Genomic DNA, 22981 nt, shown 5'->3' with positions numbered 1-22981 from the left:
CATTACATTTTACATATTTCTTAGAAGAACCATATTCCTTAGAAGCATTGGCACTGTTTTGGAGTGCCTTCAAAGTACAACCTTGAATGAGAACTCATGAGCACTGAACAGCAAGCAAAGAAACATTTATAATTATTCCCTGGAAACCACTAGCTTTCACACAGCTTTCTGTTACAATGTGGTTTAATTAAATTGGCATCAATTCTTCTACATGGAACAGTTTCAAAGCCAGGGAATTCATCTTACAAAGTGGAAGCTTAATTTGTATTGATTTTGATTAGAGTTTAAAATCATTGGGCCCTTCTATCTTCACAGCCAAATTAGCCTCACATTAAAAGCCAAACCAGCCACAATAGGGGCCGCAGGTAAAGCATTCTGTGCATAAGGGTTCTGGGAGTGATAATCCTGCATAAAAACATTTAACACTTCAGTTGTGTTTAGAGGAGTTGGCTTGTCAATGGTTACAATCATCCAGGACACCCACTACTGTCATCGTAACTCCATGGAAAAATATGTTGCCTCGTGGGTTACGTACTTTAGCGGATTTAGCTGTGTCTTGAGATTGCGTTTTATTCTATTTTTATTTCTACCTCATTTTAATTATGCTGTGAGCCAACTTGGGTCCAGTTTCTATGAGAATGGCAGGATATAAATCAAATAAATTAATGCTGCAAAGTGTTCCAAAGCTATATTGCTAGCAATTATGCAAAGACTGCTGGAGCCAAATCAACCCATGTACATTTCTTTTCACTGCATTAGTTGACAGTGTAGATCCAACCTAGGAGATCAGGGTTCAAATTTCTGGTCATCCATGGAAATATACCTTGAGCAAATCACATTTTCATCAACCTAAAAGGAAACCTCTCCTGAAAAATCTTGCCTAAAAAAATATAAGGTCATTATATGTTGGTGTTGGCCTGAAAGAACATAGTAATAATAAAACTTTAACAATAAATATTTGCAGGTAAAAGGATAGTCAGATGTTCAAAGTAAAAAAAATAGGCATGGCTATGTCCTTTTGTTAGCAAATGAAGAGCTTTCTGAAATAATCTACTGAGCAATATCACTTTGGCTGCTTCATGTGTTGGTTTCCCAAGAGAAAACATGGTCCAAATAGCACATATACCTTGACTTGAATCAATATTTTTGAGTTATTTAGCATGCTTCAGAACTTTTTTGATACTGCCATTGGCAATTAAATCATCTTAACAGGCGTGCACATAGGAGAGCATAATAAACTGCTGAAAGTTACTGTATTTACATTCAGTCTTGAGCTTGAACCTTTTCATTTTCCCTCTTGTTTCATCATATGCAAAATAATGATAGAATATCAAAGAAGACAGCAGAAAGTATTATTATTAGTTCTGTCAATCATTGTCTATTATTTTAACACCTATTAGGGGTGGGTTTTTCTGTTGACTGCAGTAGGCAAATTATCCTTTGCTAAGAAACAGCAAGTAAGCCAAACCCTGGTTTACATTTGTTAATCAGGTGCCTTGTTAAATTGTTGACTTAAACATACAATACATAATGAACATAGCACTGCATCTTGTTAGCATTTCCATTCCTCATTTGGTACCAAGATGATGGTGGTAAGGATGCATTCTTTTAGAATTATAATGCACTTTATGATGCTAATCTTATCATTGGTACCTCACTTAATCTTGATAATGCTGAAGTATTCCTTGGCAGGGTTATAAGGCAATTGATAGCTCATTCAGTGAGCAGACAGCTTGAACTTTGCACAATATGTGGACAAAACTTATTAAAATGATCTATTTTGTTTTTCCGCAAAGCATTCAGCTGAGTGAAATGACTTTGTTCTTGGGTAACAAAGGTTTTCAATTACCTCTGAAGGGCTCAGCATAGTTTGGATAAGGCCTCTAGGCAAAAAGAAATGAAACAATGCTATCACTCTCCAGTCAAAATGTGAAAGGCTAGCTCCCTGAAAGTTTACCTCTCAGCAGCAGGCACTGGGAAGCAGTCAATACAATTACAGCTGTACAGCGTGAGCTTATAGCACAGAATAAATATCACTTCACTCCTAGAGCATCTTGCTTAGTTACCTAGTATATATGTTAATCCTTGACACAGAGTAATGTCTTCAGAGCATACCACGCAGGAAGAGGGGCATGATGTTATTACCTGAATCATCATAGCAAGCAGAATGAGCAGTGCACCTAAAAGGGGGAAAAATATAAAAGGCATGTAGGTATATCTTGTCTCTCAAATTTTAAAATAAACCACGCATTAATTGCAGTTCAGCAGTCAAATAAATTAAGCAGCAACAACATTGCTTTTAAAATAATTGTACATCATTAAAGAGAAGTTGTTCAATTCCAAAGACTGGAAAAGTCATCATTGAACCAAATGGATTTCTAGTTCTGTGAGGTTTTCATTAAGAATGAATTTCAGATACACTATTTCCTTCAATTTGACAATGAGCAGAATTTGGAAAAGTTACTCTTTTGACTAAAACTCCCAGCATCACCAAGACCAACATAGCAGGTTTTCATGCTTGCTGGAAGGATTTTGGAAGATGCAGTCCACAAAAAAGTAGGCAAGCTATACTTGTAAATCAGATAAATATTACTACATTCCCAGTCTCAGGAGCTTGAAAGCTAGCATCTAGGTCAAATACAAATGAACATATGCAAGAACTTCACCAGAATCAATCGATGGTCAAGATCAATATTTTTCTGCTTAGAAACTTGATGGAACAATCATCTTGATGATGAGATAATTTGTATTTATTTGAGTGTAAGAAACATCACACTCAAAGCATATTATGAGTTGGCTTTTGAGTGGAAGCATATGGTATGAACTTGAAAATGTGTCCTGCTGAATCATACCACAAACATACTGTACTTAATCCCAGCTATATTTTCAGAGACCAACAAGGCTAATGCCACCAAGAAATGGAAAAATGTGGCATGAAAGCAAGGACTTCCCACTTGTTGACCACCAAACAAAAATGCATATCACTCTCTTTCCACATTCTTACTACCTGTCACACTGAGCGGTTGTTGCCACAAAGGTATCCTCCAACACTTTCCCCTGAAAAGTTGTGGCCAGTTTGGTTTTTACCTACCTAAATTTGCATAGCTTTCATATTTTTGGTTGAATACTGTGTATCACTTTACACTCACAATGAACGCCTTTTATGAATTTGTGTCCCATTTGCAGAATTGGGACAGGTCCTTTCAGAGCAGTTCAGCGTCCATATGAATTCTTGCTGTCTTGAATCATGTTGCTATAGTATATGCAAACTTGGTTATGTCAGTATTTACCTCATGAGGATGTTTAGTGTCCTGCTGAAACTATTTCTTATTCATAAACGTAGCAGTGTTAGCAACACAAATCTGTGACATTTTTGAGAAACTGTATATATCTCATATATCATTTTGGCTGGAATTCAAGATTGCAGTTAAAAAGCTCAGCTTAGAGTTACACATTCATAACAGATAAATATTCATGATCCTTATGAATTCATAAGGGAATAGATAGTAAGTATAAAAGTCTCCCAGTCATAACTTATTGGGCAGCAGTTTCTGAAATTGACAGGGATCTGTTCTCTTCTCGATCAAGATGTAGTACACTGGCATTTCCACTCCTCCTTGCAACAATCTCTGGTGTGAGGAGGAATTACAATGGACCTTCTGCTTCTGACAGTTACACAGGACACATTGCTGGATATGGAGGTTTGGAAACACCAGGGTGATGCATTTCAGTAGACAGAGATATATTCCCCCGTTGCTCATGGTGACTACTTCCCGGTAAATCAAGATTGCGTTGGTTTGGCCAGTAGATGCTAGATGCCTATACAAGTAAAATAGATACATGTCAAAGTAAGGCATCTAGAATACTGCTATATTTATAATAATAGCCATACGGTGTAACACCGTTAACCTCCAGACATAATCTCATGTAGTTTGAACCATGGGTTCAAGGGATATCTCTCTTTGCCTTATCTAAAATGATGGCTTTTCAAAAGCATTCCATCTTTGGAAATCTTCTATAGGCATGGCATGTACACCTTAAAATTTTATAAGTTGATGGCTGTATTTTGGGAATCTTTGAAATGTTAATTTTGTAAGATTTGAAATTCTAATTTTCTTCATCTTAAAAGGTTCTTATGAGACTTTTCAAAAATGTCAGGAGATGAAAAAAGGATAAAGACAACAAAGAAAAGTAAGAAAGCACGTCAGGCAGTTCATCCACCATAATGTTGTGTGGAAAGTTTGCTTTTCCATAGCTCGTGTTTTAAAACAGGCTAATTTTAAAAGATTAATTGAAAGAAAGTTTCCAATTCCCTTTTCTCATCCATGTAGTTTACCCACTTTCCCTGACAACAACTTCCCTGAGTAGGTTAAGAGCAATGGAAGCTGGTGTTTTTAAAGGAACTATCCAGTGTTCTGGATAGGGTTTAGAAACTCAGAGAGCTCCTTTAGAGTTTGAGGCAAAACCCAGAGCAGATTCACAGTTCTAATGAGATGGAAGCCACCAGCTGTTATTAGTTGTGGAGTCTTTCCGAACAATGATGGGTGGATGGGACCTAAAGATGCCAAGATCCTATCTGATCTTGGAGATTAAGTAGGGCCAGCCCTAATTAGTCCCTGGGTGAGAGAATGCCAATAAATGTCAGATGATGTAGACTACATTTCAGAGGAAGGAACTCAAAACTACTTCTAAATATTCCTTGCCTAAGAAGCCCCTATGAACGTCATACTATCACCATAAGTCAAGAGACAACTTGAAAAAAATATGCCCAAGAGCAGTCATGTTAGTTAAGCAGCAAAATGCAACAAAACCCACAAGCAGCAATACTTTTATTGGGACAACTCCAAAGCATAAAATACATCAAGTATGATTATAAAGCTTCACTGGCTTCTTCATCAGAAAGAGATTTTAAAAATCATACAGGAAAAATGATAATAGTGTTAGAATAACAGGCCTACATTCTGACAGTGATGTTGTCAGTTAAGGTGGTCAAGAGCAAGTGGTTCCCACTTCCCAAATGTTGGCCTGTTGGGTTTTTGGACTTCAGTTTCCAGAAATCCCAGACAGCTTGGTCAGCAATTAGGAATTCTGGGAACGGAAGTCCAAACCCCCTGGAAGACCAAATACGAATATGTTTTATTGATTAGCCTATCGGCCATATCAAAACATTTGACAAACACATTTAACACATACAACATACAACCCACATTACAACCAAAGTTAAAATAAACAAGCTGTTCATCCAGATCAGGTATCTGCATCAACACTACAATTTACACCAATCGATTCCAAATATGCCGTTTTCAGTTGAATTGCTTTATATAGGAAAAGGGCCATTTTGTATGTTATTTTAGCATTCTGGCCAGCCAATAAAAATGTAGTTTTAATTTAAGGATCCCAGTGTGTCTTTTGTATATTGTATGGCCCAAGGTATTTGTTTCTCTCTTTCTTATACAAGTTACAACTAAACAGTACATGTGTGATGTCTTATACCTTTGCCGCTCCACAGATACAAAATCGTTCATTATATGGGACTTGGTTAAACCTTCCATGTTTGATGAATGTATCCAGCTGTTCAAATCTAATTCTGGTAAATACCCTCCTGCGGTGTTTAGGCATTTCTGTCTTTAGATATTGGGCTGTTTGAAAAGTATGTTTAAAACGACTTTGCCATTTCAGTGAACCAGCCATACAGAGGGTAACAATGTCCTTGTGAGCTTCTATATCCAATATTCATTGTGCAACAATTTGTGGGTCTACTTCTTCTAGGAGATTTGGACATAGGATCGGAAGTCTACAATTCCTAATGTATTTTGTCAATTGAACTAGTCAAGAGGTCTGATGTTGACTTTTTGTCTGCTCTAACAGGCACAGTTTTGATAGTCTTGTCATTTGCCATGGCATTCAGTTTTATCCAATACTTAAGGAAAAGGCAAACAATTTCCTCTGACATTAAGTCTAGTCATGTCCGACTCTGGGGATTGGTGCTCATCTCCATTTTTAAGCTGAAGATGCCTCCAAGGTCATGTGGCTGGCATGACTGCATGGAGTGCCATTACCTTCCTACTGGAGCAGTACCTATTGATCTACTCTCATGTTTTCAAGCTGCTAGGTTGGCAGAAGCTGGGGCTAACAGCAGGAGCCCACCCCTTTCCCAGATTCGAACTGCTGACTTTTCTGTCAGCAATTTCAGCAGCTCAGCAGTTTAACCCACTGAGCCACTGGGGGACACCCTAATTTTGGATAAACCATCAACTGTATGTACTCCCAGTTCTGCTCTTACTGCGGCCGCTGGGGTCCTTTTGTTCACTACCAGAAAGCTTCGCAGGTGCTGTGATTGAGATTGCTCTAATAATGGTACCTGGTTTAGGCTCCAAACTGGAAGACCAAAATTTGGGAATCGATGATCTAGAGATATTTCAACAAAGATCTTAAAAGGATTAAAGACAAAAAGTAATAAAATAAATATAGGTAATTATGTTTAAACTCCATAAGCAACATTAAATTAACTTCTCTTGAGATCCAGTTGACTTTGTTCTGTTCAAAGTTACTAACTCCCTTAACATTTTTCTCCTGTGTTATTTTTAACATTTTTGCCTAATAAAGAAGCCAGTGAAGCTTTGAAAACTCACATATAATATCTCATGCTTTGGAGACAACTTGAAGGCACAGGCACATACAGACAGGAGCGAGGAAGGGGGGCAGGGAGAGGATTATTCAAAACTGTATCCTTTGGAAACTTTCAATAGTTCAAGAATGGAAATTTTCTCTTTCCTTTTATTTAGTAGCTGCCTGTGCTCACATTTACATTACTCAGCAAGTCCCTCAACTCTCCAGAGGGGCTCTTTTTGGAGCTGCAGGTGGCAGAAATGAGGAGGAGGTGACCTGAAATGTTCTTCCCTGAGCTGTTTTAATTTATTATCTTACCAAAAAAGCCAGTGTTTTTTAGAAGCCGGAATTCTATGATTAGAATTATGCATGCTGTACAATCATTTTCCCCTGGTTTCTGCCAAAACACACTTGATTTTTACTGTAGTCATATTATTCTTTTTTGTTTTTGTATTGGCAGGGAAGACCTGAATTTTCTGAAATGGTCTCCAAGTTAGAAGAATGTCTCTGCAATATTGAGGTAAATATTTAATCGGCTGCAACTGAGAAATATCAATGCATAGTTTGTAACAAGTACTGCCTGGTTGCTTACTCTTCTGTTTTTTCACGTGGATTTAAACAGCGGTTACCTACTGAGTTAGTAGATATAAAATAAATACATAAATACATGCATAAATAATTAATTCCAGGCCCAAATATAATAATTTGGGTGATTAAACCTGCAAACACCCCACATATATGAACTGTGAATGTGTAATTCACTAATTTCACTAATTTAGTTCTTAGTATTAGGCAGCTTCATATCCCCATATGGCTGCCTTTTATGAAATTATGAGCATGTACATCATTGACAACAATGCCTCTATCATACTATCATATATCTACTTTAATAGATTTCTAATTCCAGGGGAGGCTGAATATGGTCACAATGAGCAATGCCTTAATTATTGTAATGCATGCTATGTGAGCTGTTCCTAGATAGAATTTGAAAGCTGCAGCGGCAGCCAATTTGTTGTCTGATGTGTATTAAAGTAACAATAGATCACAATTCAAAATGAGCTTCTGAAATCATTCCAAGATACTTATATTGAACTACAAAGCACTAAATGACCTAGGTCCAGGATATCTGAAAGACTGCCTCCCTCCATATGACAGGTCTGGAATGTATGGTTTTCAGCAGAGACTTTCCTGTTTGTCCTACTACCCCAAGAGCCTATAAATGGGGCAAGACCCTTTCCATAGCAGCCTCCTGTCTGTAGAATTCCATATCCAGGAATGTCAGAGTGGATCTACTCTTGAGCTTCTGGAAGCTTTGGAGTAAATCCAATTTCCCCTTGAGGTGCTTTAATGGCTGGATGCAGCACTTCCGTAAGTATAAGCCACTCTGAGTCCCCTTCGGAGTGAAAAGAGTGGGATATAAATAGAATAAGTAAGTAAATAAATAAATTATGCTGCAAATCCAGCCTTGTATCATATTGATTCCTTACAAGCAGCTGAGAGGAGGATCCGCATTATTTGGTCCATTCAGACACAGCTTAGGATAAACAAATCACAAAGGGAAATTTTCCCTAAAAGTTAGCAATGAAAAAATTGAGCAATATATACTTCTCACTCAGGGTATTCTGCAGCTATGAAGCCACCACACACTCTCAAAAAGACTTGTGGTAGCCAACCATATGAATGTCACTGGTCAACCAGGGAACAGAACTGAAAGTTTTGATGGGTTTTAAAGTATGAATGCAGCTGATCCTTCTGATAATCTGGCATTGTTTTATCCTCTAGAAGCTACGTCAGCATCTTAAATTGGGCCCATTGCTGGGCAGTCAGTGCACAAAGTAATGAGATCCAGATATCTACTTTTTACAAGTGTTCTGGGTAGCACAGTTTGTAACAACTGTAATTTCTGGACCATCTTCAAAAAATGGCACAGTGTTAAAGTCCATTAATAGTAATCTGAGTCTCACCACATTGTGTATTATTGACACATGATCAGCTTTTCCAGCTACCTCTGCTTTAAGGAGTAAACTATTTTCTCAGGCCCATTCCACACAGCTGAATAAAATCCCACATTATCTGCTTTGAACTGGAATATATGGCAGTGTGGGCTCATAACCCAGTTCAAAGCAGATATTGTGGGATTTTCGTCCTTGATATTCTGGGTTATATGGCTGTGTAAAAGGGCCTTTAGTCCCATCCTTAGTAGCATTAAAAAACAAAAACAAAGCAGAAAATCCCTGGACTGTGGTGCTTATCTTGCCTTATTTCTAAACAGAGATTTCCCATTTATGCATAAGACCAACCCACTTAATCATTTGTGCTCCACAAAATTTAAAATAAGAAAATGCACAAAAAAGTATAGACTTCTACATAAAAGACAAAACTTCAATTCCTGAGTATATTAAAGCTATCAAATATTAGAAGAATTGGGGAAAGCAAACAAAGCCACTCTTGTCTTAGTTATTTATGGTTTTTTTTTCCTTTTCTCTTCTGACTTTTATAGCCTGTAATGTAGCTTAGGTGTCTAGCTGCATTGAGGTTGTAGTGTTATTGGCAATTAGGACATGCAACAAAAGTTTTGCAAGAGCTGCACTTCCAAATCACAACAAAGGTCCATGTTAATTGAGCTTAGTTAACACAATGTGATTTACATAAGTTAATTAGCATGAGCAAGATAGACTTTACTCATTTACAGGGCCGGCCCCACTATAGAGGCACCTGACGCCGCCGCCTCGGGCGCAGGCCCGGGGGGGCGCCGTCAGGCTGGGCGGGAGGCGGGGCACCGCCCTGACGGTGCCCCGCCTCCCGCCCAGTGCGCCCTGGCCCGTCTGGCCTTTTCTAGCTGGCCAGACTGCAGCGGAGGTCTGGCCAGCTAGAAAAGGCCAGACGGGCGAGCAGGAGTAGCGTGGGAGGCGGAGCCAGCTCTGGCGCCGCCCCCCCGCCCAGCGTGCCTTGGCCCCGCCTCCCACGCTGCGTGGGAGGCGGGGCCAGGGCACGCTGGGCGGGGGGGCCAGAGCTGGCCCCGCCTCCCACGCTACTCCCGCTCGCCCGTCTGGCCTTTTCTAGCTGGCCAGACTGCAGCGGAGGTCCCTCCAGGCCGCAATCGCGGCCTGGAGGGACCTCCGCTGCAGTCTGGCCTGCTAGAAAAGGCCAGACGGGCGAGCGGGAGTAGCGTGGGAGGCGGGGCCAACTCTGGCGCCGCCCCCCCCGCCCAGCGTGCCCTGGCCCCGCCTCCCATGCTGCGTGGGAGGCGGGGCCAGGGCACGCTGGGCGGGGGTGGGGCCAACTCTGGCCCCGCCTCCCTCACTATTCGCCCTGGCCCCACCTCCCACGCAGCGTGGGAGGCGGGGCCAGGGCACGCTGGGCAGGGCCAGGGCGCGGGAGGCTGGGCCAGTGGCGGGGGCGCTTTTCAGCACCCCTGCTTCACATTAAAAAATATCTCCGGCCGGCCCTGCTCATTTATGAGTGCTTGTAACCACTTACAATTTAGGAATTTTGAAATATGGTGGGTAAAATGGCCTAATGTTTTTCTCCTTTTGTCATTGTTTGCAGATCACATTAAATAAATGGAAATGCCAAAATTCCAGAATTGGAGTTATTTGTTTGCCTTTCCTAACAGTGCTATTTTTTCCAAGAGGGCTGGGGTAACATGAGAAGTAGCCTACTATGTGGGATGAGTCTACAGTGACCACAAATCAGCCAATATAGGATGCACCTATATTTGACACCACTTTAACGGTTATGGCTCAATGCTATGGAATCTTGAGATTTATAGTTTGGTAGAAGCACCAGTATTATTTGGCAGTGAAGGCTAAAGAGTAGATCTTTTAAAACTACAACTACCATGATTCCATAGCACTGAGCCATGCAAGTTGAAGTGGTGTCAAATTGTATTACAGTAGAGTCTCACTTATCCAAGCTAAACGGGCCGGCAGAAGCTTGGATAAGCAAATATCTTGGATAATAAGGAGATATTAAGGAAAAGCCTATTAGACATCAAATTAGGTTATGATTTTACAAATTAAGCACCAAAACATCATGTTATACAACTAATTTGACAGAAAAAGTAGTTCAATATGCAGTAATGCTAAGTAGTAATTACTGTATTTATGAATTTAGCACCAAAATATCATGATATATTGAAAACATTGACTACAAAAATGGTTTGGATTATCCAGAGGCTTGGATAAGCGAGGCTTGGATAAGTGAGACTCTATTGTATTTACAATGTAGATACACCCATAGACTAGGACTCCTTGTTCTACCTTTGAGGTTCAAAACTCCTGCACTACAACAGCACTTGTGCCACTGAACAGTAAAGGAAGCAGATTTAAAAGAAAATTGCTCCTATTTCAAATGAAGATGGGGAGGGCATCTTCCTGGATCTAGAGGATCTGTCTTGCAAACCATACTGCCACTGCTGATTCTGTGATTACAGTTATCACAGAAAAATCAGATAGAGCCATGATAGTATGCTGAGCAATACAGGTTCTTCCTTTCTGAAAGGGACATAAGAGATTTTTGGTACTGTTCCATTATCTGGATGGAGGCCACTAGGGGCCAATAGAGAGAGAAGGATAATCCATTTTACTGGGGGGGGGGGGGGGGGGAGGGGGAGTTGAAGGAAGAAAATCATGTCCCCCCGTTTCAGCTGGTTATTTCCCCTCCCTACTTCCCATATCATAAAGGAGAGTGGTTTCCACGATGGGGATATGGGGGGGGGGGGGGGGATAACAGAAAAATTGGGGAGGGGGGGAGAGAATGGTTTTTATAATGGAGAAGTTTGGTGGTGATAGGCAGTGCCATGCATTTCGGTGATGCTTCTTCACCAGGGCCCCATTCAAATGACACAATTATAGTGCTATGGTCCCACTTTCAACTGTCACAGATACATTCTATGGAATCCCAGGATATATAGTTTTGGAAGGGGTATTTAAAGCAGGCATGGGCAAACATTTTTGCCTTGGGGCCACATTGTGGGCCTGGCCAGGAGGGGTGGGCTGGGAAGGAGGAGGTCTGGGCACACACTGGGTGGGGAGGGCTTGGGAGAGGGCGGGCAGGGCTGCTCGCTCCATCCTTATGCCAGGAGGAAGGCGGGACATGCGGCAACTGCACCTATCCTCCTCCCCTAATCCTCGGGCTGTCCTCTTGGCATTATGTTGGGAGGAGGGCAAGACAGGTGGCAGCTGAGAGTGCTCTGGGGGGCTCTCAGCTGCTGTGTGCCTTCCTTGACCCATCCTTCCAGCATAAGAATGGGGTCGCTTGCACCATCCTAATGCCAGGAGGAGGGCATGACACACAGTGACCATAGAGACAAGGTGGGCCGCTTTGTCCTTCTGCCAAGACGGCAGGGAAAATGAGGAGGGCCTAAGGTAAGTACACAGGGGGCCGCATCCGGACCCCCGGGCCTTAGTTTGCCCATGCCTGATTTAGAGTCTCCCTGAAAGGGCTCCACTGTCTCAAACTATAAGGACTCCATTTTATGTTGCCATGGTAATTGAAGTGGAATACAGCACTAATTAGATAGTTATGAAAATCCAGCAGATGACCTTAGGCAAGACACAGTGTTTCAGCCTCAGAAGGAGGCAAAGCAAACCCCATCTGAATAAATCTTCCCTAAAAAGCCCCATGGCAGGGTTGTCTTGAGACCACCATAAGTCAGAAACATTTAAAAGACACAAAACAACAATAGCCTAGCTGAAATAATTTCTGAAAGAATGGGCTGATTCTCCAGAGTTTAACATCAGTCCAATAAATATGTAGCTTCTTGGGACCAGTAGAGGAAATGGATAAAACAAAGTTTTGCACTTCTATGCTCTTGTGTGTATGTGTGTATTTGTGTGTGTGAACGTGCTGGAAAATTCCCCCTCCATGCAGGGCCGGTCGGAGATAAATTTAAATATTAAGCGGGGGCGCTGAAAAGCGCCCCCCGCCGGCCCCGCCTCCTGCGCCCTGGCCCCGCCTCCCAACCAGCGTGCCCTGGCCCCGCCTCCCGCGCTGCGTGGGAGGCGGGGCCAGGGCACGCTGGGTGGAAGGCGGGGCCAGGGTTGGCCCCGCCTCCCATGCTATTCGCCCTGGCCCCGCCTCCCACGCAGCGTGGGAGGCGCGGCCAGGGTTGGAAAGAGGGAGGCTTCGCCGCCCGGGGAGGGGAGGAGGGATCGCCTCCTCCCCTCCCCGGGCGGCGAAAGAACCAGGCTTCGCCGCCCGGGGAGGGAAGGGGGGATCGCCTCCTCCCCTCCCCGGGCGGCAAAAGAACCAGGCTTCGCCGCCCGGGGAGGGAAGGGGGGATCGCCTCCTCCCCTCCCCGGGCGGCGAAAGAAGCAGGCTTCGCCGCCCGGGGAGGGAAGGGGGGATCGCCTCCTCCCCTCCCCGGGCGGCGAAAGAAGCAGGCTTCGCCGCCCGGGGAGGGAAGGGGGGATCGCCTCCTCCCCTCCCCGGGCGGCGAAAGAAGCAGGCTTCGCCGCCCGGGGAGGGGAGGAGGCGATCCCTCCTCCCCTCCCCGGGCGGCGAAAGAGGGAGCCACAAGGCCAGGGCGCACTGGTCGGGCGGCGGGGCACCGTCAGAGCGGTGCCCCGCCTCCCTCCCAGCCTGACGGCGCCCCCCGGGACCTGCGCCCGAGGCGGCGGCGTCAATGGCCTTTATGGTGGGGCCGGCCCTGCCTCCATGCTTTCCTGTATCCTCCAAGTATATCACAACACTTGAGTCAAAAGGGTCAGAGTGGTGCCTGCTTTCATCTATTTCACTTTTCAAGCTCCAGCTGCATCAGGTTACTTCATGTGTGTAGGTGGAAGCGCTTTTCAGAGAGGTGTGAGCAAGAGTATGTGTGGGGTTGTTTTTTGGCAAAATGAAGTAGTATATCACAAGCAAACTCCTTGTCTCACAGGAAAGCTAGCTAGCCACCTTGATACATTGATAGCACTTCATATGAGATTAAATCAGGAGTATGAATCCCAGAGAGCAATGTTTAGCTAGTTGGAACCCATTATATCCATCAAGAAAACAACACAAGTTTAAAGTTTAAAGCAGAAAATACCACATACAGAGTGACTAATTGTCATAATCTTTACCACTCACAGAAGATGCTTCTAGCCCTTTGCTTTCATTTCCAGAAGGAAAAAATATATAACGAGAGGTGTTTCTGAAAAGCCAAGGCTTTTCAAACACAGCTTTCTAGTCTTGTTCTTGTAATCTATTGTTGCTCCATGTTGTTCTCGATTGCAATCTATTGCAATACATAACAACAGTAGTAAGGGGCAATGAATTACAATGGAGAATCAATGCAGAATTTTCTATCATAAACAATTCAGAATAAATTACAATGGAAAATTTGAATTTTTCCTCTGTAAATCCACCAATTTTTTTCCTTCCAAGGCAAATCCCCAACAATTTATGATTTAAAATACCATTGTTATAGAGTGATTATCCCGTTGCACATGACCATGTTAGTTAGGGAATCTGAAAACTTTAATTTTCCCAAGCTCTGGCCCATGCTGTCTCACATTAGGTGGGCTTTTCAAAAGATGAAAAGGTCTTTATTTAAAATATGGCATGCTTTCATCTGAAGACTTGGAAAGGAAAATACATTTAAATTAAAATCCCAGCATTTGTCCTTTGGGTAAGGAGGGATTGATAATATCAAAACTCAGCAATCATGGATTTTTAATGGTTATTTCATGAAACCTATGTGGTAATAGACAAAGAACTAATATCAAGCATCCCACTATGTACAGCTGGTCCTTTGCATGACCTAAGAGTAATAGTAAAACCTGGCTTCAGTAAAGGTCCAGCTTTATTTCCATCCTATTTTGTATGCAGCTGTCCTGATTTCTAGCTACTTGAAAATGTGGTCTCATTGTTTTCACTGCTGTTGGTATAGGATGGCATCAACCATTATTGGATAAGGTGACAGTATTGCACTAATAATTAAACTGTTTCTGCTAAGGTCAATGACAAGGAAGCCATCTCTTTTTCCAGTAGGCATAGGCAACCAAAGAAGTCTGGATTAAGGCTCTTTCCCTTGTCTATACTTAGAACATGTTGAGTGGCAAGAGATGAATGCTTGGTCCTTAGAACAAAAACATTTAATAGGAAGCTTTATATAGGTAGCAGTGACTACCGGTCCCTCAGTATGAAGATATTTTTTAAAATAATCTAATATAAAAAGAGCTGCAGAAGCCTAAATACTTTGAAGGTACCAGGCTCTGTTTGACCTTGGAAGCTAAACAGAGTCAGTCCTAGTTAGTACTTGAATGTGAAACTGCAAATGTATACAAGGTGCTATAGCATGAGTCAGGGCCGGTCTAACATGGAGGCCAATTACACCCCCACTTGGAGCACATGGTCCCCGTGGGCGCCGTCGAGCCCCCCCCCCCCGGTGGGGACCATCGGCTCGCTCGCTGCCGAACAGGAAGGCCTTGCTCGGTGGTGAGCGAGCTCCCCAGTAAGGCCTAGCTCTTCTCGGGAGACCTTGCGAAGTCTCCCGAGAAGAGCCTGGCCTTCCTGGCGCCTGGCCTTCCTCGTTCTGCCGTTTGGCAAACAATGGTTCCCGCCGCCACTGCTGGGGACCTCGTGAGACTTCCCTAGAACAGCTAGGCCTTCCTGGAGCCTGGCCTTCCTCGTTCGGCCGTTTGGCGAGCGATGGTCCCCAGTGGCGGCGGCAGCAGCAGGGACCATTGCTCGCCAAATGGCAGAACGAGGAAGGCCAGGCTCCAGGAAACCCAGGCTCTTCTCGGGAGACCTCTCAAAACTTCGCAAGACTTCGCGAGGACTCCCTAGAAGAGCTAGGCCTTCCTGGAGCCTGACCTTCCTTGTTCGGCCATTCTCCAGCTCTCAGGTATTGGTTTGTGGGGGGGGGGCAAATTCGGGGGGGGTGCAAAGATTTGGTTCACCTACCCCCCAGAATTACCTAGGGCCGCTTCTGGCAGTGGTTTACCATCTGTTATGATTTCTGGGAGTTGAAGGCCAAAACATCTGGGGACCCAAAAGTTGAGAACAACTGTGCTATAGGCTATATTTCAGTAGAAGGAACTAGAAAAACCATCTCTGATTATTCCTTGTGCGAGCAAACTCTGTGAAATTCAGGGGATCATCATAGGTCAACAGGTAATGTGTATATATGCATACACACAATAAGAGTCCCAAAGGTAGCTGACAATTCCAGAAAAGATTCTTGTATGTTCTGAGTGCTATTATCATGCTTTCTAACAAGACTTGGTAGTTGCCATGAGTATTGACCATGTCCTCTTTGTTAAATTCAGTTGATGTCACCTGCCTCTAGCAATAGCAGTGGTTCTCTTTCTCCTTCCTCTTCTTCGGATTGCCTGGTTGCCCGAGGATGTCCTGGTCGAAGCCATGTTGCTGCTTTACGAAGTCGCTTTGAACTGGAATATGCCTTGAATGCAAGAGCTTATACTGCCTGGTCACAAAGGTAAGAACACATCTCATAAGGAGAAAATAATTTCTTCTTCGATCTCATAGTTCTAGAATTGCCTCTTTGGTTCTTGGGATGTTTTTTTATTTCAACTCTGAAAAGGCCCAATCATCATGGCCAAGAGTGACGAATTCTGAGAGGTGAAATATAAAACACTTCAATTTCATGGAACCAAGATCTTCTGAAAGTATGACACAAACAAAACAACTTGATTTCTTTGTAGGTGCATCTCATGAAGTGTTTTGCTACTCAGTATCATATACCCTGGCTCTCCCATCATCCTTTTGTAGGAAATGAACTGTACCTGATTGATTATGTTTCCTAAAAAAAAAGCCTCCCCAGCAGAATATGCTTGTGAGTAAATGTGAACATAAGCAAGTGTCAGCGATGTTCACATTTTAATTAAACCAACCCCAAAGCAATGCTCCATATGTGGAGGAACACAATCTGCTCTTATTATTGTGTGCCTTCAAGTCATTTTCGACTTATGGCAACCCTAAGGCAAATCTATCATGGGGTTTTCTTGGCAAGATTTGTTCAGAGGGGATTCGTCCTTGCCTTCCTCTGAGGTTATGACTTGCCTAAGGTCACCCAGTAGGTTTCTATGGCTGAGTGAGGATTCAGACTCTGGTCTCCAGAGTCATAGCCACTACAGAGTTCAAACCACTACGTCACACCAGCTCCCTACCAAGCAATGCACATATTTAAAATTCTCCCTGTGTGTGTGTGTGTGTGTGTATTTCTGATCTTGAGAAATGAAGGGTGAACAACAAATGCGAGAGGAAATCAAGCAGGTTCAAGAAGTAGTCAAAGGATCTTAGAAGAGTTCCTCTTTTGTGCTGCTGCTTATAACAGATTTGCATGAAAAGAATGAGCAAGTGACACATTTAGGTTACACTATTGATACCCAAGAGGGCGAGAAAAGTAGTTATCACAGCAGCCTCCCTGCTACGGTAATTTAATGTTCCTCTCGGTGTGCCACCCAAGCTCATTAGCTTGCTGAAATGGGTTCCTGTATAACCCAAAGGGTTACTGAACATCCCCCCCTCAAATTCTGTGCAATACAAATTAACTAACTCCAGTGCTATATATAGAACATTGAAAGAGTTACCCAGAGGCAGAATGTAAAATAAAATGAAGATGGTTTTTGCAGATTCAGTGTTTTTTTCAATTATACAACACACCGAGATGATTAATGACCTAGCTTTCTAATGACAATAGTTTCTCGAGGCTTTAATTTTTAAAAACATACAGATTGGGAGAGAGGAGGGAGTTCTGTGTTCACATTTATATCTCAATACGTTGTTACATTGTTCACATGTTCCAACTCATCTTAACTGCCAAAACTGTGTGCCAGCCCTCACAAGAGCAAAGAGTGTTTCCCCACCCCATTTGCACTGTTCTCACCCACACACAGAGTTAAGGCAGCATGAAATTACTTGTTCAGTCCTTGCCCTGTAAATATAGCCCCACTCCCCCAAGTGGGCATTCTTTGATCATGGGCTTGAGATGAAGGTTAGGGTCACAATCTAGACAATGTTCTCCTGTAGCTTCAAGAGCTTCTGCAAATGCATCAGTGTCTCATTCTTATGGCTCATCACCCCGCAAAGGCTATTTTTAATGCTTCCTGAAGTTTGAAAACAGGAATCGACTGTGCTGACTACAATTTAAGTTGAGGGAGATTAATTTTCCATGCATTAAATCTCATGAGACAAAAGTCTGAAGGCAGATGACATGGCCCCTTGTTGAAATTCAGTACATCTTGGTCTGAGCAATGCTTAAACAGGATTCCACTATATTATCAATATTGGTCAACCACAAAGAGAAGATGGGATCTATTTATTTTTCCATATGATAAGCAGTATACATTACTATGGCCATATACCATATACGTTTGATTAGTGTTTCTATTTCGTACTGTCCATTTAGATGGCACGGAATGGGATGGCCCCTCCTGAAACAAAAATCAACTTCATACAAAAGGCAGGCAGGAGCGGGTACCGGCTCTAAGCCTGCTTTTTGGATCAACGTAGGCCCAAAGCGCCAGGCTGCAGGCAACCTGGTGCTATGGGCCTATGGGTGCTGGCTTTGGGATTACGCACCCGGGCCTCGCAGGGCCTGCAGCCAAGTGCCGAGTAAAGAGTGCTCCTTACTCAGCACTCAGCTGCAGAGTCTGCGAGGCCCGGGCACACAGGCCTAAAGCCTGCACCCATAGGCCCACGTGCTTTGGGCCTTCGGGTGCAGACTTAAAGCCTATGTGCCTGGCCTTGCAGGGTCTGCTGCAAACTCTGCAGCTGAGCACAGAGTAAGGCTGAAGCCCCCCCCCCCCAAAAAAAATGGACCAAAAAAAGAATCTTTCATCACCAAAGATGGAAGAACAAATATCTGCCCTCCCAATTTTGGGAGGCTCAATCATAATGGATCAGGGCCCTCACCAAATGCCGGGACACAAAATGGATCAAGTTTTGCCTCGAATGCACATGATTACTATTTACTGGCAATTCTTGACATCAGCTGCAACATTTTATTACCACCCTTGAGGAAGATTCTTTTTCATGCAGAGAAGTATCACAACAAAGAGGTCTCCTTGATACCACTTTAGCTGCCATGGTTCAATGCTCTAGAATTATGGGAGTCATAGTTTTACAAGGCTTTTAGCTTTCTCTGCTTCATGGTGCTAGTGCCTTGCCAACTTACAAATCCTAGGATCCACAGCATTGAACCATAGCAGTTAAATTAGTATAAAACTGCATCTATTCTACAGTGTAGTGCCAGCCATAGTCTTTCCACTTCATCATGTTGCTTATGAATTACTTCTTGCTCCTTTGGTGAGATTTGTCTCACTTATTTAGTACATTTTCCCCACCTCAGGGCAATGGTTCCAAGGCTCTACTGGAGTTCAGACATCACTGCTCAATGCCTCATCACAGGAAAAATCAAATCTCTTGGTCCATGAAGCTATATAACCTTGAAATAATGTCTGCATCCAAACCAGAAAGACACTCCACTTTTCACACTGGATGCCTATATTTTGCCAAGGATATCCAGTCATCGTATGTAGCTAGCCATAGTAGATGGATAACATGCTGTTACTTGGAGAACTGATTGAATTGCCCTTTTGGTTTCACAGCTGTATGTGTGAGCCGAGGTAGATTCATGAGCTCTCCCTCTGAAAAATATATGAAAAGTAAGTAAAGCCAATGACACGTTACTTTACAGCTTAGTGAAATTCAACAAATCTAATTCTATTATTCTGTCAGGTTCTACCAAAAGGAAGAGAAAAATGATTTTGAAAGCAGGGTATTGTAGGGGCTTTTTTGGGAGGGGAGGGGCAGTGTTTTTTTTTTAAAGAGAATCCGTAATGGCACCCACAAGCAATTAAAGCATCTAAAGGGTTCAGCTGTGCAAGCTGGTGACAAACTTTTCTTTTCTCTGCATCTTGTGAAGTAAATAATATCCCCAATGACTCATTAGGTTTCTATAAAGTTCTGTTTTAGTAATACATCTTCTTCCTCTTCTTTGAAAAAAAGTATCACTGGCCTGGAGCCATGGCTAATGGTTTTTTAAAAAAATGATAATAATAATGTAACAAGCTTTCAGATTTATGCAAGCAAATTTACTAAAGGTACATCCAATGCAAAAATTGTATTTAAAGGCACATCACTCAATACAGAATTTGAGAGTAGAAAAAAAACTAACAAGTTTAAAAACTTCCTGTGAGGATTGCCTTCAGTTTAATAGGCACATGCCTTGAAAAGTTGACACACAAACCAGTAAGTATAGTGTTTTGGCTTGAAATGATTTAATTCCTTGAGGATAGGGAAGAGGGAATTATAGAGTTGGAGGAAACCACAATGACCATCTAATCCAGTCCCTTTCTGCCATGAATGAACACACAGTCAAAGCATTCCTAAGAGATAGCCAGTCTCTGTTTAAAAGCCTCCCACCACAGTCCAAGGTAGCATATTCCACTGTTGAATAGCTCCTACCATTGGGAAGTCCTTTCTAATGTTTAGGTGAAATCATTTTTCCTGCAGGGTTGTTGTATGTATTCCGGGCTGTATGGCCATGTTCTAGAAGTATCCTGCAGTTTTAAATCAATTGACCCATAACCTAGACTCTAGAGCAGGAATCCTCAAACCTTTCAAGCCGAGAGCCAGTTCATAGTCCCTCAGACTATTGGAGGGCCGGACTGTAGTTTGAAAACATGAACGAGTTCCTATGCACAGTTGCACACTGTAATATCCCATTTGTAGTGCAAAAAAAAAAATGAAATAACAGTACACTATTGAAAACAAAGAACAATTTTAACCAACATAAATTTACCATTGGGGAGTGTGCACCTGCTTTTGGCAGATGAAATAGTAAAGATAATTAGGATTGTTGTTGATATGTGCCTTCAAGTCATTTCAGACTTAGGGTGACCCTAAGTCTAAAGTTTAGGGTGGGGGCCAAGTAAATAACATGGAGAACCGCATCTGGCCCACTGGCCTTAATTTGGGGACCCCTGCTCTAGAGCAGCAGAAAACAAGTTTGCTTTATCTTAAATATGACCTCCTTTCAAATATTTAAACATGGCTCTCAAGTCCCCTCTCAAGCTTTTCTTTGCCAGGCTAAACATACCTAGCTCCCCAGGCCACACTCCTGATAGGGAACGGTTTCCAGACCTTTTACCATCCTCAAGACATATCCCAACTTGTTGATATCCTTCTTGAATTATGGTGCCCAAGGAGGTTTGGTCACCCAACTTAGCTAATTGATCACACATAGAGGGAAGAACAATACCAAGGCCTCTTTGATACTTTTAAAAGTTTTTTTAAAAAAACTTTTAAAATTCGATTACACATCCCAAATTAGCTCAATAGGAAATGTACGTATCACCAAGCATCAGAAGAATCATATTCCATGAGGCAGAACTTCCAATACCAGAACATCCATAATGGGTGGCTGACTACATTCTGTCTGAACATCTCTTGGAAGGGAGGGTCCACTATGTCTCTTGAAAATGGGTTCATTATCCAACTGTTTTTACCACTAAAACATTTGTCTGAATATCTACATGAATATTCTCTTGTATCTGAAAAAACACTGGAAGGGCAGCTCTGTGTTCTTTTCCTTGATCACAACTGACAAATCCCTTGTTCCTATGGGCACTTTCATCCTCTCTTAATAACATTCCAACTATCCTTGTCACATGCCCTTACAACATGCCTATAAATCGTCATGATTTTGGAGGGCGATTTTCTCTTTATTCTCATAAAGCATCAATGCTTTTCAGAATACACCCAGATTGCTTCACCTGCTTGTTATGGTCTTGAAGGCTACTGTATGCTCCCAGGTTCTTGGCAAGACATTCTCTTTTGATTTTCCTGCTTGCTTCTTCTAATTATTGCAAACATAGACAGCACTGTTTGGATAACAGAATCTCACTACAGACTTCCAGCAAGAGAGGGACCAAGAAGGTCACAATGAAAGATTTTAAACTAAATTTGCACAGATACTATTTGCAATGGCACAGCAAACACCTCCCTGCTGGAGGCAATCTCATGTTGTTATAACTGCCAGTTTCCTAACCATCTTGCCATTTCACATCTAGGAGTCATGATTCTGTGCTAATGAGAGTAACCTGGGAGTGACCATCATGTCATGGTCACTCCTGTTTCTGAAGCAAAGCCCAGCAGACATAACAGAAATGCTCCCATTTGGGAAAGGAGCTTCTCTTTTGATACATTTTCACCTGCGCCCCCCTCCAACTCAATACACATAATAGCTTGTAGCTTCTTTGCAAGGGCAGCAGAACAAGGGGAAGAACGTTTCTTAGCACCTGCTTCTCTTTTCTTTTTATGGTGAACCTTTAAAATGCTGCACAAAGGTCTTTAATGAACTGCAAGTAGCTACTGAAAGGCAGTGGGCTGGAGAGCCCTGAGAAGCTGGTGGAGCAGCAGGGAGACACGTTTGCAACAGTTCAGCTTTAGGGGCTGCTGCCTGCACTTTTGACTCCAAATGAGGCAGCTGTTCCAGGCAGGTATAAATAAAAGATGTGGCGTTCCTATGGGAACCTTTGGCATATTGGATTACCTATTCCCCAGCTAGAGTTTCCTTTCAGTTAAGTTTCTTCATGAAAATCTTATACTTCGGGCGTGCTTTTACAACACAAATGTGGAATTGTTTATTTCTAAGTATGCAACCATGGCCCAGATGGTTTTCTGTCCATAGAGAAAACTACTGATTAGGAGATTTAGACACACAAAACTAGTCAGCCCCTCAATAAGCTTATTAGATTTTCTGCAACTATATTACACTCAGCTGCTGAGTGCACAAAAAGCAAAGGAAGGCATGTTGGCATAAATTAAAATTTCCAGAATTTCCAAATTCATCATAATGCAATACTGTTTTCATTAAGAACTTCATGATATTGTGGTGAATCTGGTGGGCCCAGCGTGGGGCATGGGGAACCTGTCACCCCATGCCCCGCATTGCCCATCTTCCCTCTCAGCCGATGGGGGGGGGGGAATAATCTCCGCCTGGCTCCCCCCCCCCCTCCATTGCAACATGGGGTGCCTCCCGTGTTGCTGTCTCAGCCTCCTGCAACACATCAACTTCAATTGAGGTACAAAGCCCCGCCAGAAATAGATCAAAATCATGTGATGGGAGTTGGTAGACTCCATGCCTCAAGTGAAGGGTCATGGGACAGGTAATTTTGCCCATCTAATGAGGTTGTAGATCAACCCAAAATTCATCAAATGTAGGTAAGCCCTGAAGAGTCTCTGAGCAGTACATAGGAAAGTTGCTACAAAAAAGGAAGCTGGAAGCAAAATTGGGAAAGGAGGACATAGGTTATTAGTGTTAACGGGATCACAGTCTTAAGGTGAAATGGAGGTAGCGTTATGCAAGTTAGATCTGCCAGGAACAAGAAAGACAGAAAGGTTCAACCCTCCCATTTTA

At 42.7% G+C, this 22981-nt stretch overlaps 1 protein-coding gene across 1 annotated transcript in view; it reads left to right on the top strand.

The window, feature by feature from the left end:
- The window catches only part of tnni3k (TNNI3 interacting kinase), a 243372-nt gene that overhangs the window by 207634 nt on the left and 12757 nt on the right, over nt 1–22981 (top strand). Inside the window, exons 22-23 of the mRNA XM_008114094.3 lie at nt 7070–7129; nt 15864–16033. Coding sequence (XP_008112301.1) covers nt 7070–7129; nt 15864–16033 — 230 coding nt within the window. The remainder of the gene's footprint in view (nt 1–7069; nt 7130–15863; nt 16034–22981) is intronic.

This window comes from Anolis carolinensis, chromosome 4 (assembly GCF_035594765.1).
Source record: "Anolis carolinensis isolate JA03-04 chromosome 4, rAnoCar3.1.pri, whole genome shotgun sequence".
NCBI classification, from domain to species: domain Eukaryota; kingdom Metazoa; phylum Chordata; class Lepidosauria; order Squamata; family Dactyloidae; genus Anolis; species Anolis carolinensis.
Note: the sequence above shows the minus strand (reverse complement) of the source record. Positions and strands in the feature narration are given on the sequence as shown.